The sequence below is a fragment of the Phyllobates terribilis genome, unplaced genomic scaffold (genome assembly GCF_046119375.1).
Source record: "Phyllobates terribilis strain yellow unplaced genomic scaffold, ASM4611937v1 Scaffold_7__3_contigs__length_470593459, whole genome shotgun sequence".
NCBI classification, from domain to species: Eukaryota; Metazoa; Chordata; class Amphibia; order Anura; family Dendrobatidae; genus Phyllobates; species Phyllobates terribilis.
Window position 1 is genome coordinate 39,094,261 of NW_027362767.1, and position 16,127 is coordinate 39,110,387.

The window sequence follows — 16,127 nt, forward strand, 5'->3', positions numbered from 1 at the left end:
CACGGTGCACAGAGCTGAAATGCAGTACCAAGGACGACCACTACACGGTGCACAGAGCTGAAATGCAGTACCAAGGACGACCACTACACGGTGCACAGAGCTGAGCTGCAGTACCAAGGACGACCACTGCACAGTGCATGGAGCTGCAGTGTGCCTGTGCTTCCTTTGGCAGTGGGACCTCCTGACACTTGATTGGGGGTGCCTTGGGTTGAGGCCCATTAATCTGGTAATAATGATGCATCCTCAGAACAGACCATTAATATTTTAGCCCTGGACCACCTCTTTAATTTATAAGTGGGAGTCAACTTTGGTTATCGGCAATAACCCATTTTCTATAAAACCGTCCGACTTTAGATTTACAAACAATAAAATTTGCTTCCCCCCCACCTTCCCATTTCAATTGTCTTGCAGAGAGCTGCCATCTTTACAAACCGTTTCCAAAAATTAAAAGGAAAAAATAAATGTTGCAATATGATAGATACCTGTAACTGGTGAATTTTTGATTCGTTGTTTCTTAGGAGCTCTTTATGCCTTTCGATCTCTACTTCAAAGGTGCACATCTGGTTGTGTAATAACTGGATACTTTTATTCTTATCGGAGCTTTCGTTTTGTAATTTTGACACCTGAGTTAAAAAAAATAAAATAAACAAAAATAATTAACAGTCAGGGATATAGAGAAAAATCTGTTTGGTTATATAATAATATTTCGGAAGAACAGATTTGCTCTCCTCCGTACACAGTTGTATGATTATTATTTTTATCATGATCCATAAAGTTTATGAAAGGGCTAAATACACAAATATTTTTTCTTCTTTTTGACAGCAAAAATACAATTAACTGTTGATTTAAGTTGTATGTATTTTGGGCTAATTTTTGCACTGGACTTTCCAACCATTTGTCTTCTACATCCTCTATGTATCAGTATACATAGCAGACTGAAGAATAAATTGTGTGTGATTCTTACCTGTCCTCTCCTAAACACTTGCAACTACATCAAAGTTAAAGGGGTTGTCCACTACTTCCAGTGGTGGACAATCCCTTTAAGAGGCGTACTTTAAAGACGACCTCTCACCAGGTCAGAAGTAGCTAGTTCTATTCCTGATGCACCTCTGAGTACTACGTTTTAATGTATAGATGTATATATTTTTTTTTTCCAGGGGGCTTATTATCCATCATAAAATTAAAGATATATGGGTCTTTCTATGCACTACTAAGTTATATGATATTTCTCAAAAGGATGGTGGTGATAGAATTTAATGGGGGTGTGATCTTTGACTGTTTTTCACAGTTACCCTGTAAAGACAAAAAAAAAATTGCACCAAATAGAAAAGACCCATATCTCTGGAATGAATAGCAGATTAAAAAAAATTAAAAAAAAAAAGAATAATCAGGAGCAGGGAATAAAATAAGAGCATAAAATGCCTTTTTTGAACTGAAGAGCAAATATGCTTAGAAGATAGTTCCCTATCCGCATAGCGAGCTCACTGACAGATTCACTGGTAACTCATTCTGCATTCTATGTACAGTGATACATAGAAGCTGTATAAACCCCATTTCAAAAAGGATTTTTTAAAAAAAAAAATAATACATGGATTTACATAAAAAAAAACAACTTTAATACCCCTTAAAAACATTAGATATTTTTGCCATTGCAAATGCTTTCGTACAAAAATGAGAAGAGTAAGAACATTTTCTTCTAGTAACATTATTACTCAAAAGGTTTCTTAACCTTATAGTACAGTCACAAAATAGAAAAAAGCAGCAACTTTATAATATAACCCCACTTTAATTCTGCATTATTTAGCGGCTTTCATTCTGTCCACAAACATGTATATTATTGCATTTAATTTTTACTTAAAGGGGTTGTTCGCTACTTACAAACATTTTCTTTTTTATTATGCACAGGGTGGGTCGGGGGGGGGTGGGAGTTGGGAACAAAATTATGGATACTCACCTACCAAGGAGCCTCTCGTCCGCACCAGGTAGATATGTGATTATCCCTTTTAATTTTTTTCTCCCCGCCTTCGGCCCATTAAGAACATTTTTGAAAGTGGTGAACAACCCCTTTAAGTAAATGACTAGACTGCTTTATTAAAGAAAAGTTTATCAAAGTCAGCACATAAGTTTTGTGATTCTTTTGTCATCGGTTGAAAGAAAAACAATATAAGGCTGTGTGCCCACTATGCGCTTAAGAGTTTCCGCAGAGGCAAAAACGCTTAAAAAACGCTTGGTAGAAGGTCTGCCATGTTCCCCAATGATAATCCACATGTGCTGTGCACATGCTGCGGAAATTTCCGCTGCGGATTATCATTGCGGAAAAATCTGCAGCACTACCAATTATTTTTCAGAAGCGCAGCGCTTTCGCCACCATTGACTTGCATTGGAACGCATGGATTACGCATCACTGCATCTGTACATGCAGAATCCATGTGTTTCAATGTGCGGATGGTACCCGGGTTTGGAGAAGAGGAGACTCTCCTCCGGACCCGGGTACCATAGAACCTGTAAAAAAAAAAAAAAAAAAGAATAAAAGAAAAAATAAAAATTATATTTACCTTCTGATGGCCCCCGGAGTCTTTATTCAATCCGTCCTGTCTTGCCGGCAGATCGCGGTGGACTCAAGGACCTGCGGTGACATCATTTAGTCATGTGACGGGTCACACGACCGCTGATGTCAGCAGGTCCTTCAGTGTACCGCGAGCTGCCGGCAAGACAGGACGGATTGAATAAAGACTCCGGGGGCCATCAGAAGGTAAGTCTAATATTCATTTTTTACCATTCTTTTACGGTCACACTATATATGCCGGTTGCATGGATTTATATAGTGTGACCAAGTTGTCAAGCACTTTCCAAGTGATGCTAAAATCGCTTGGAAAGCACTTGACAACCCGCATGCGGAAATGCACGTGAAGAACGCTTCACATCCGCATGTCCCTGGCAGGAAAAATGCATGTACAATCCGCATGTACAATCCGCATGTGCAAGTACAATCCGCATGTACAATCCCCATGCACAATCCGCATGTACAATCCGCATGTGCAAGTACAATCCGCATGTACAATCCCCATGCACAATCCGCATGTACAATCCGCATGCGTTTTTTCTGCAAGGGGAGATGCAGAAACGCTCAGGAAAAATCTGGAGCATTTCTGCATCGTGGGCACATAGCCTTAAAGTTAAAAGGCAAAAAATATCCCCATTGGATCAACGACAGTTCCTTATTGAGTGTTGTTTTATACAAACAGAGAACAGGGCTGTGGTCAGGAGGGCAAATCCTGGGATTTCCAAGTTATTCACAAATGTCAAGTAAAAGGAAGCAAACCCCATAAAAAAACAGAAAGTCAACAAAGAAAAAGAAATAACCCTCAGCATGATTACTTTTCTGTTTATTTAACCGGTGAGAAAAAAAATAAAGAATCATTCACACAAGCGTGTCTTCTGTTTTCATTTATTCATTTCTCTGTTTTTATCTCTTTTTGGATACGTTGTAAAGCATTTTAACATTTTTCCTTGAGGCTACTGGAAAATGCAAAAATATATATATTACCTTGGTTTCTAAAAAACTGCTCCATTCTTTCATTAAATTTACATGCTGAACAGCAGAGCTGGCTTCATGTGCTTTAATCTGCTGGTTTGTTCCCTGAAAGCAGAAAATAAGTCCTTAGATTTCTGTCCATAGGGGGCAGTATTATTGTAGTTATATTCTTGTACATAGGGGGTAGTATTATAGTAGTTATATTCTTGTACATAGGGGGTAGTATTATAGTAGTTATATTCTTGTACATAGGGAGCAGTATTATAGTAGTTATATTCTTGTACATAGAAGCAGTATTATAGTAGTTATATTCTTGTATATGGGGCAGTATTATAGTAGTTATATTCTTGTACATAGGGAGCAGTATTATAGTAGTTATATTCTTGTACATAGAAGCAGTATTATAGTAGTTATATTCTTGTATATGGGGCAGTATTATAGTAGTTATATTCTTGTACATAGGGAGCAGTATTATAGTAGTTATATTCTTGTACATAGAAGCAGTATTATAGTAGTTATATTCTTGTATATGGGGCAGTATTATAGTAGTTATATTCTTGTACATAGGGGGTAGTATTATAGTAGTTATATTCTTGTACATAGGGAGCAGTATTATAGTAGTTATATTCTTGTACATAGAAGCAGTATTATAGTAGTTATATTCTTGTACATAGGGGGCAGTATTATAGTAGTTATATTCTTGTATATGGGGCAGTATTATAGTAGTTATATTCTTGTACATGGGGGGTAGTATAATAGTAGTTATATTCTTGTATATGGGGCAGTATTATAGTAGTTATATTCTTGTACATAGGGGGCAGTATTATAGTAGTTATATTCTTGTATATGGGGCAGTATTATAGTAGTTATATTCTTGTACATAGGGGGTAGTATTATAGTAGTTATATTCTTGTACATAGGAGCAGTATTATAGTAGTTATATTCTTGTACATAGGGGGCAGTATTATAGTAGTTATATTCTTGTATATGGGGCAGTATTATAGTAGTTATATTCTTGTACATGGGGGCAGTATTATAGTAGTTATATTCTTGTACATAGGAGCAGTATTATAGTAGTTATATTCTTGTACATAGGGAGCAGTATTATAGTAATTATGTTCTTGTACATAGGGAGCAGTATTATAGTAATTATGTTCTTGTACATAGGGAGCAGTATTATAGTAGTTATATTCTTGTACATAGGGGGCAGTATTATAGTAATTATGTTCTTGTACATAGGGAGCAGTATTATAGTAGTTATATTCTTGTACATAGGGGGCAGTATTATAGTAGTTATATTCTTGCACATAGGGGCAGTATTATAGTAGTTATATTCTTGTACATTGGGGGCAGTATTATAGTAGTTATATTCTTGTACATAGGGGCAGTATTATAGTAGTTATATTCTTGTACATAGGGGGCAGTATTATAGTAGTTATATTCTTGTACATAGGAGCAGTATTATAGTAGTTATATTCTTGTACATAGGAGCAGTATTATAGTAGTTATATTCTTGTACATAGGGAGCAGTATTATAGTAGTTATATTCTTGTACATAGGGGCAGTATTATAGTAGTTATATTCTTGTACATAGGGAGCAGTATTATAGTAGTTATATTCTTGTACATAGGGGCAGTATTATAGTAGTTATATTCTTGTACATAGGGGGCAGTATTATAGTAGTTATATTCTTGTACATAGGGGCAGTATTATAGTAGTTATATTCTTGTACATAGGGAGCAGTATTATAGTAGTTATATTCTTGTACAGAAGCTAAGCAGCCAACCACTTATATATTCTTATCTATATTTCTTAAACACCACAAAATTTGTACGTCATATTTTTCATGGTATTTTATTCAATGATCAGATTAGTAATTTTTTGGTTTAACACTTAGTTCCCAAATATAAAGGATCAGAGAAATACTGACCTTAAAACTGCAGCCATAGCGTTTAAAACCGCAGGTACTTGGGGCATTCACACATTCTGATAAATGAGAATTCAGCTGCAGAGGGAGAAAATAAAAAATGAATTTAGCTAAAATAAATAAATAAATAAATTAATTAATTAATAAAAAAAAAATACAACACTATGAACCAAAGGTCACAAATTATAGAGCATCCTACGTGTCCTTAATGTATAAATCATTTTCAGTACATTACATGGATTATCTTTACATTTGGTGGAGCGGTACAGGTGGTTGTCTTATCATCTGCTGCAATGGCTCGGGGTTGGGAAGCAACTGAGGTCATCAAGTGAGCGCACGACATAACATCAAAGATCAAAGGTAATTCGCCTACCTCGCTTCTCAGTAAACTTTTTACACTGCATTTATGAGGACAGGACACGACCACCGATGGACAATCCATGTCTTCATGCTTCTGCAAAAGACAAAGAAGTAGCAAAGTTATCACAACTGCATAAAACAGATGAACATGTTCTTCTCAGGTCACGGATTAAGGTACATATAATATATATATAAAAAATATAGTTTTAGGCTACTTTAATATTTATATAGAAATATATTTAGATTTTATATGTAATATATATATATAGATATACAATTTTCGATTCTACTTTTATTATATGTTTAATTTCATATTATTGTTATTTATATTATATAGATATTTTGCACACATACGGCTTCATGTTACAGCTTTACCTGCATTTCTACCAGCGGGACTTGGTTCTTGCAGTACTGGCAGGGCGTCTCTCTGTACTTGCATGTCTTCTCTATGTGGTCACTCAGATCCTTGCGAATAACTTTTTCCTTGCAGTCCGCACGAGGACAAGAAAGTTCTTCGAACTGACAATCGCTTTTTAAGTGTAACTAAAGAAACGAAAACAAAATCGCGAGTAATATTAAAAACCCGCCGCCATGACGGACCCTCCCTGCAGCGTGCACTTTGCCAACTGTCTAAATATTATTTTCCCAAAATTTCCACTAAATACATTAAGGGTATTTGTGTCTCCTTGTGATCTCCGATGCCAGCTCTTAAGAATAACGAGGAGATGTGAACTCTGCCAGCTGCTCGGAGTTTGAATCATGGGTGTAAATATTGTCAAAACGCTTTATAAAGTGCAGCTGGTGTTACAAAGCCGACCTTCCACTGACTCCATATTTCCTAAATAGTGATAGGAAAAGGCCAACTTGTGACTCAGAAGCTTTTGTAGAACTACAAATTTATACATGCTTTGGCAGCAGCTACTTGGCATTAGGTGCTCAGAATGTCTTCATGTTTTGTCCTTAGTAGTTGCTAAATGTGCTGCAGATGCCCACGGGTGCATTCAGGCACGGTGCCGGAGGAGCTGCTCTATCGTTACTTTACATTAATAATTCCAGCGATATGGAGGTAACGGTCACATCTGTAAGTGTAGAAGTCACAATTCTTGGAAGCGAAAGTGAATCCGACACTAGGGAGAGACCGATAACGCTGCTGAAAGGTTTAGGGTGTCGTCGCTCTCGCTTACTGTTTCACCGATTACATTCTCATTCCTTTCTTTATTTTTTTAAATGGTCAAGAGGATCACAGTCTACAGAGATGAATGAAAATTGTATGGTGGTGTCTGACCCGGTATGACATTGTGAGACGAAAGGAAGAAAGTGACATAAAGAGGAAGGAAGGATGAAGGGAGGAAGGAAGAAGGGAGGAAGGAAGGGAGGGAAAAAGGGAAGGAAGAGAGGGAGGGAGGAAAGGAGAGAGGGAGGGAGAGAAGGAGGCAGTGAGAGAGGAAAGAAGCATGGGAAGAAGGAAGGAAGCATGGGAAGAAGGGAAAAATGGAGGGAGGGAGGGAGGAATGGAAAACGGGAGGAAGGAAAGAAGAAAGGGAAGGGAAAAGGAAGGGAGGAACGAAAAGAAGGAAGGGAAGGGAGGGAGGAAGGAAGGGGAAATAAAAGGGAAGAAGGGAGAGATGGATGGAAAGATGGAAGGTAAAGAAATAAATATGTGAAAAAGAAGGAAAAAAAAGAAGTGAGGAAGTGAGAAAATAAAAAGGGAAGAAGGAAGAAAATATAGATAAAAAAGGAAGAGAGCAAAGAAGGACGGACGAAAGAAGGACAGAAGGACAAAAGAAAGAACAGAAGGTCAAAAGAAAGAAGGACAAATGGACAGAAGAAAGAAGAAGGACAGAAGGACGGAAGAAAGAAGAAGGAAAGAAGGACGGAAGAAAGAAGGACAGAAGGACGGAAGAAAGAAGGACAGAAGGACGGAAGAAAGAAGGACAGAAGGACGGAAGAAAGAAGAAGGACGGAAGGACGGGAGAAAGAAGAAGGACAGAAGAAAGAACAGAAGGTCAAAAGAAAGAAGGACAAAAGGACGGAAGAAAGAAGAAGGACAGAAGGACGGGAGAAAGAAGAAGGACAGAAGGACAAAAGAAAGAACAGAAGGTCAAAAGAAAGAAGGACAAAAGGAAGGAAGAAAGAAGGACAGAGGGACGGAAGAAAGAAGAAGGACAGAAGGACGGAAGAAAGAAGAAGGACAGAAGGACGGAAGAAAGAAGAAGGACAGAAGGAAGGAAGAAAGAAGAAGGACAGAAGGAAGGAAGAAAGGACAGAAGGACGGGAGAAAGAAGAAAGACAGAAGAAAGAAGAAGGACAGAAGGATGGAAGAAAGAAGAAGGACAGAAGAAAGACAGAAGGACAGAAAAAAGACAAAAGGACAGAAAAAAGACAAAAGGACAGAAGAAAGACAAAAGGACAGAAGAAAGACAAAAGGACAGAAGAAAGACAAAAGGACAGAAGAAAGACAAAAGGACAGAAGAAAGACAAAAGGACGGATTGATATCCCACCAAGGACAACATCTGCAAGGAGTTTGTATGTTCTCCCTGTGTTTGTGTGGGTTTCCTCCGGGTTCTCCGGTTTCCTCCCACACTCCAAAGACTGATAGGGAATGTAGATTGTGAGCCCCAATGGGGACAGTGATGATGATGTCTGTAAAGCGCCGTGGAATTAATGGCGCTATATAAGTGAGTAAAATAAATAAGGACGAAAGAAAGAAGGACAAAAGGATGAAGGAAAAAAGGACAGAAGGACAAAAGGAAGAAGGATAGAAAGAAGGTAAAAAGGAAGGTAGAGAGAGAAGAAAGAAGCAAGGATGGAAGATAAAAGAATGGATAGAAAGAAAAAGGAAGGAAGGGAAAGAATAAAACAGTAAGTAGCAAAAAAATGGACACTCACTGGTAATAGTGGTGACTGAACTCTCTAATCATATGTCCAGCCATAAGCCAGGAGAGAATAATTCATAGGAATATAAAGCCTAACCTTTTTTTAGAAGATAGATAAAGAAGAGCTAAGTATATATACACAATAAATAGTCGATACATCAGTACCAGAGTACCATAAAAAAGTGGTAACTTGTATGCAAAGTGATATTGCCTAACGGTGTCAGCACTCATGTAAAAGATGGTTTCATCCCACCAAATCCATGTGATAAAAACAAAGGGAGCCAAAAGTGGAGAAATCCAAGCTATATCCTCTGTGGGACCCCCGTGTAATAGCTCCCACCCTAACAAGGGCAGTACCCAAGTGTGGTCCTGTCAGCTATAAAGACCCCTAGGTCCCTTCCCCAACAGAATAAAACAGGAAAGACGTAAGATGGCCAGAAATGGAACATGAATGAAGGACAGAAAGAAATGAACAGAAGACGTATTGTCGGACATTGACCTGGTCATGCTCAGTATCGGGCAGCATGGAAACCTGTTGTTGCACTTCCCCCCCAAAAAAAAAATAATTGAAATTCCAGCATGTTATACAGAAGTGCTCGGTAATTACAGGGCAGTAATGTTTCAAGCACAGCTTTGATTTCCAGCTTACCAATAAAGTGCCTAGTGTTATTTGCTCCTTGCAGCCTCGGCCCTCGTTCCTGCAGTACATCTGAAGTGCGAGCACCTCTCTCCGACAACAGTTATCCTTAAACACCTGAAAATCAAGAGATTATTTTATTGCTCGTAGGATTAATTTTATTTTGGACACTTTGCATAATCCGGAACGGTCAAGCTTATCCCCTTGGCATTAACAAGCTTATCACCATAGGATGCCAACTTCAGTTTATGCCTCAGCCCACCTCAAAATAATTCACTTATAAAACATTAAGATTAATACTTTTACCATGCTATTCCCATCTTTGTTCCCACTGTCCCCTGGCACAGCCTGCGCTCCCAATTATATGGTCAAACAGACGCCCAAGCAGGGATACGCTGGCACAACCTAAACCTAAGGGTGCCTTGGTCCTCCCGGATTACATATTGCGGCAGTGCTGGTCTTTGTACATAACACTCAAGAGAAAGCTCTGGGCTTCAATACCATAAAGTGTTTGCTCAAAGGAACTCACCATAATTCTATGGACTCATCTAGCTTCAGACATTTCCTTAAAAACACCATAATAATAGTAAAATACGCCAAAAAAAGAAGAAGAAGAAGAAGAAGAAGAAGAAGATCTCCTTTATGGACACTTAAGTTCCAACCCAACATTCCCGAAAGGATTTTCTACTCGATAGGAAAAAAAATATCCTTCTTTACATAAGAGTTATCCAACATATCGAAGATCCATCTAAGTTATCCAATCTTATAATAATATATAACTTCAACAATTTGACCTAAAAATTAAAACGTGACCACATAGCAATGCCTCCTATTTGGAGACTCCCCTCCGGCACACTATGTATTTTTGATCTATGGATTCCTTGGAGAACAGGTCTCCGAGAAGCTGCCATCATATTGCTCTGCCTTGGAAAAAGAAATGGGAACATCTTTTAAGGATTCCCATTGGGCCAAGTGGGTTTATCTTGTGTCAATTGTCAATAAGTCCCCCCCAATTTTTTTTTAGAGATCATAACTAGGTGGTACAGAGTGCCGGTGATGTTGGTATCCTAGAGTCTGCGGGGAGGAAGAGGGGATGATGTCCTACAGATGGTGGAGTTGTCCTCCTCCAACACACAGGTGCTGGCCCCGACGTGGATGAATACTTCGAGCATCTCTCTAGCCCTTCACCTTTTTTTATTTCAACTACTTTTCCTAAATATCACCGGCTTTCTAACTCATACCGGAAGCAAACAACGTCTTTCTGTACAGGAAGAGCCAAAATTCCCCAAAAGTTAACTTTTCAGTAGGATCTAAGAACCGGTGATCACCAGGAGCCTTTGCCTATTTTTATGAAGTGGTGATGAAGCATACATTCCTGTGACCACTGCTGCCAATCACTGGTCAGCACATACAGCCGCTAGGGCAAGTGATTGGCTGTAGTAGTCATATGGATTAACGGCACATTATTACACCACGGAAAAAAATAAATAGAACGTTGAGGACCACTGGAGCAGCGAAGGATTCAATTATAGCCAATACCAAAATATTCAACAGCCATTAAAGTAAGCTGTAATTAGAAGTATAACTAACAAATGCCATGGGAGGTCTAGTCTTAGTGGGACCTTCAAGATTTTTCTCTCATGAATAAACCTTTGTTTTTTTTGTTTTCGTAGTCACCATCTATGGCAAGAAGGTCGTCACCACCAATACTATCAGAGAAGCTGATGCTGAAACCTTCATCTGTGCCAATGCAGGTAAACATCAACTATACTACCAAGACGTGGTTCTCTGGCAGCCATGCGGCCCCAATCAGCAAAATTTTGCTCACTGCATGCAATTGGCCTTTATGTTCTTGAAATCTCCCAAAAGTTTGAGTTTCCAGTACTCGATTGCAAAGATGTTGGTCATCTACCCATTGAAAAAAAGAATGACTGGCACTTGTTGAAGAGATGGAGGGTCATCTGCCCTGGGTGGCACCAATAAACCACTATGCCTCTGCTAGGGTACAGGGCTACAGCAGGGAACAGAGTTTTGGGGTGAAGGAAAGCCTAGATACAGTCAGTCCTTTCTGAGAGTTTCAGCTACAGAATTCATCCCGAAAGGTTTGAAAAAGCAACTCTGGATACAACAGAAGAAGCATCTGTGAATCCTTCGTTAGGCAGAAGAACGCACAAATCTTCTCTACGGAACAGTCAAATTTCAACGTCAAATATGAAGTCATAGAGCCAGGGCGAAATCCAGACGCACACATCAGTCAACATCTCTGTACGTTCTCTGACTGAAGGCTTCCCATTGTTCAGAAAGCCTAAAGATAAATCTACCCAACTCCAAGGAGTTAAGATCAGATTTCGACAGAAATATCCTGTGGACATGCATCCTGTTTCTTTTGCTTGGGACTTTCCAAACCTTCTCAACCCTGAGCTTATTCATACAAACAATGCAAAAAACGTGAACTCTGCCTTCGTAAATTGCAGACACTCCCCGATACACTATACACCTGTTTTCTCAGTTATCCATAAGTTGTTACTGAAGGGCAGTTCCATAAAACTGTAATATTCATCGATTCTCACAATTCTGTCTGTATCTGAATACCTGCAGTGTATTTCCTCCTAAATCCACTGCTCAATGCTGGGAAGGTGACATTAACCTGTATGGGAGGTCTTCAATGAAAGCCTAAAACCTGAGCATTTCCTTTTGGCTGAACGTTCAAGTCCGCGGGGAGCTATTCCTCCTGACCCCATAACAAGCGAGATTGGATAATCTGAGTGTGCATGTGTTTTCAATGCGAAAATTGCCAAATATCTCTGATGGTTCTGATCTACCTTGAGAAAAGTTTTGGGCTTCCTGAAATTCTACATGCCCAATCCTTTTTTCACATGGTTTATGCCAAATGAAAGTTGTTCAAACATTGCATGCACTTTAGATGGTCGGCAATTACTGCCGGACTCGGTGGGTTTGTGTGACACAAGTCTGATGTGTATGGCCACCTGAAGGCCTAAATCATTGACAGGTCAGCAGCCACATCTATGTCTTCTCCCCAGGCTTCCACACTCAAGTCATTATAGATTTTCCCGCACAGTCCACGCTCTTAGATTTCCTAGGTATTCCCCTACTCATCATTTACTGGAAGGTCTTCCTCTTTTTCCGTTCTCCATCCTTGCCAACGTCTCTGTTCCTTCTTTCTCTTTCACACCCCTATTTTCCTCATTGAGAGTTTGACGGGATGTGATCTTGACCCCCATTGAGTTGAAGAATGAAAAGAGCCACAGCATGAGGCGATAAGCCCAATTCTTTAAAGGGGTTTTCCATGGAGATGAATTATTCATCTCAGCATAATAATGGTCACCCTGATTTAGATGAGAAAAAAAAAAAAAAAACAAACAAGGGAAAAATGCCACCACATCCATCCAATAATATCAGAAAAACTTTTTTGATTTCATTGGATGGACGTGCCTGAAATTTTCCATTGCTTTTTTCTGGTCACTCACCATCAGTTTCGGACTGGGGTGCCAGGGGCCCACCAGTAACCAACTCCAGGGCCCCACTTTTCAGCTACATGCAAATGTGACATTATCCTCAATCACAAATTGATATAACAATGAACGGGGCAGATTGATAAATGAATAAGATGCCGCCTTTGTCTGTACATAGTGATTCAAGTATATTGTGCAAAGTACTGGCCCACCGGAGGATTCTCCTGTCCTCTTGTGGGCCAGTCCAAGCCTGCTCACCGTGCTTCACCGGTTGGATTTGACACCCTTCCTAGAAGATTTCAGTGCATCCTGCTTATCCAACAACCTTGGTGAGCTCCAAACCTTCTTTTTTCTCTATCCTTATCTAGATGCTTTACTAAAGATGTCCGATACGTGGAAAGTTACCCTCCTCGTTCCGATTGTGCTGGATGGTCACTAATCACATGACCAGAGTAACATTTCCAGCCGCTGGCAATCACTTGACCGACGACGGCCTGATGGGATGGGCAAGGGGCCGTTTTCAGGCAATGGGCTGGGTTAGCTGTATAACCAAGTACAAGTTCAGCCCAATTTGCATCCTAGCAATGTAAAGTCTAAGAAGAAGCGGGTTGGAAACGGGAAGGATGCTGGGACTTGTAGTTTTTTCAGAGCCTATATGACCATCTATTTTGGGCAAACAGACCTCACAGTATATTACTACGATGAGGACCTGCTGATCTTTTACATGAGCAGAGTCCGATATTATTGGCACATGATGAGTTTTGGTATTTATGTGACTTCATGGGCTTGGTAATCGGCACGTGGCGTACTGCAATGCTCTGATCTCCTGCAACAGGAGGAATGTGGTTAATGTTTTAATATATGTCACGCTGTCGTTTCAGTTTATTAGCTATTCTTCGTCATAGCCTGAAACGCGTCAGCCATTTTAAGACCTTCCAGAATTCACATTCCTGTTTACACAAGAAGTTGCTGATTTCGCCGCTGGGCTTTAGATTTTCTTGGCAATCTGTCTACGCTCTGTCAGCTCTCTGTTTCTTGCAGTTTGCTGACGCATTTTTATCTTCCCTGATTCCTCTCTATTTCTTAACACATAGAGGATAAGGAGTTAACAGTTCCTGTATAATTGCAGTTCTCTTTCTGCTCGGAGTCCGAATGAGTTGCATTTTCCATGCAAAGCCTCCCACATTGGCGCCAGAGGCTAAGAAATTTCTGATACAGAAAGGGAAACAAATTACTTGAGTGGTTTCAAAAACAAAGCAAGTGAGATCCAAGGCAAGGTCCAGAAAACAGACCCGTGGTGTCCGCACTTCCTACAAATACCGGGGAAAACAAAATTTATTTTTCTCTATACATTTGGATCCATCTTGAGAAGACAGCATGTGTTCATGACAAGACTCAAGATCAAGAACTCATTCCCAATGTTTCTGTCAGGCTTTTTATCTAAGGTCTGAGTTATAGGATGGAGAAAGGACCTAAATCAGTTCCATCGATGGCCACATACATAGTCTTGCCCATCTCTAGGTTTCGTTTCAATGCCATTCTCTGCCATCATCTGACCACCCAAAACTTATTGACAGTGTTGATGCTCCTAAAACAAAAAAAAGTGGGGCCATGTACAAAGGATACAAGCTATTTGCCAATCTGGTCTAGATCAGGGGTGGTCTTCTTCCAGAGGTGGTAATTGTAGTGTTCTCCAGAAAACACTGCCAATTTTGATATCCAGTGGGAAAGATCTTCATTTTGATGTAGAAGAGTAAGAAAAGAGTGGAGAGCACTATCCAAATGCCCCATTCCCAACAAATGGATTTTGGCATGTGAAATGGCACTTGGATGTGGTCTAGTTGATCCTTAGAACTCAATCCCTAACATTACCGATGTCATGTGCCGCCATGTTAGGTAGGCCGCTGCTTTAGGACCTTGTTGTCCTATTAATAATTAGTGGAGAGGAGATCAGCTTTAAGAAACAGAAATAGAGGAAGAAAGTGTTCTTCAATCCTTCAGACATATTAATAGTTATAAAATTACGCAAGAACACTTTCCCACATTTTATAGTAAGCCACACAACCTCATTAACCGAAATTTGTAACTAAGGTCAATAATAAATCAATTACATAAAGGAAATACGGTAACTTAGTGATTCACTCGTAAACATTTCCTAACTCTTCCATTGCTTCCATTAAAGTATTCAGTGAGAAGACGCACCTATCCCCCAACTCCCTATTAAGTCTTTTTGTGAAGCCTTCCATATCAAGGACAGTAGTTCCTACCATCTAGAAAGTCTTTAAGATGATCCTTGTTCAACTTCAAGATTTAACTTTTCTAGTGTACTGGATGAGTTAATGGTCTCTGGTTAGATGGACAGATCAGTCCTATAAAATAGGTTTGACCCATAAAACATCACATGGATGGTCCAGTTCTAAAAATATGTCTGGTAGAGCCTCTAGAGGAGCAATAGTAGCCCGTGACATGGCTTGGTTGGACTCGTTCCAAAGTCCGGCAAATAAATTCAAGAACACCCACTTTCACAAGCTGGAAAGGGCCATTATCCAGCAGAAGGAAAATGGATGATGGCCTTTACTGGACAGACCAGTCCTATAGATAAGTGTAAAAAGGTCAAAATTCTTGAAGGCTACCAGATGGATAGAGGAGCTCTAAACCCTAGTCTAGAGGAGCTGGCTCATGGATTGACCAGTTCTCTAAGTATGTTTAGTAGACGTAAGGTTGCCAATGGATACAGGTGGAAAAGAGTTATTAGTCACGTATAGTGAAGATGGCCTATAGCCTTAAGTGAACAGACCAGTCCTATGGACATGTCTAGTAGAGTCAACATGGTTACAAGTTGAAAAGTCAGGTGCTATAACTTATTCCTGTAGAGAGAAGCTTGATAACCACATTAATGGACCAGTTCTACAAGAATGTCTAGTAGCAGATAGACCAGTTCTAAAAACGTTTAGAGCCAAAATGGCAACCAGTTCAACTCTATAATCTACTAGACCCATGGTAACCGCATGGATGGACCGGTCATGCAATAATGTCTAGTAGATTCATGAAAGCCCATGGGTACAAGGTGGAAACAACCATTACTCCAATACAGTAAAGACGACCCAAAGCCTTTATTGGACAGACCAGACCTACAGATAGGTCTGTTTATCAGAGTCAAGATGGCTACCAGTTGGACAGCTGAGCTCTATAACTTATTCCAGTAGAGTGAATATGGCCCATGGTAAAAACATAAAGCCAAGAACATTCATGGGTACAAAAGTTGGAAAGAGCTACTATTCCAACAGAGTGAAGATGGTCTTTATGGGATATACAAGT

At 39.6% G+C, this 16,127-nt stretch overlaps 1 protein-coding gene across 5 annotated transcripts in view; it reads right to left on the minus strand.

The window, feature by feature from the left end:
• TRAF3 (TNF receptor associated factor 3) overlaps positions 1-16,127 on the minus strand; it is a 152,838-nt gene that overhangs the window by 16,313 nt on the left and 120,398 nt on the right. For all 5 annotated transcript variants that reach the window (XM_073638379.1, XM_073638380.1, XM_073638378.1 and 2 more), the window contains exons 4-9: positions 9,349-9,453; positions 6,198-6,365; positions 5,836-5,916; positions 5,466-5,540; positions 3,548-3,640; positions 483-623 (exon numbers count right to left, since the gene is read on the minus strand). In XM_073638379.1, coding sequence (XP_073494480.1) covers positions 483-623; positions 3,548-3,640; positions 5,466-5,540; positions 5,836-5,916; positions 6,198-6,365; positions 9,349-9,453 — 663 coding nt within the window. The remainder of the gene's footprint in view (positions 1-482; positions 624-3,547; positions 3,641-5,465; positions 5,541-5,835; positions 5,917-6,197; positions 6,366-9,348; positions 9,454-16,127) is intronic.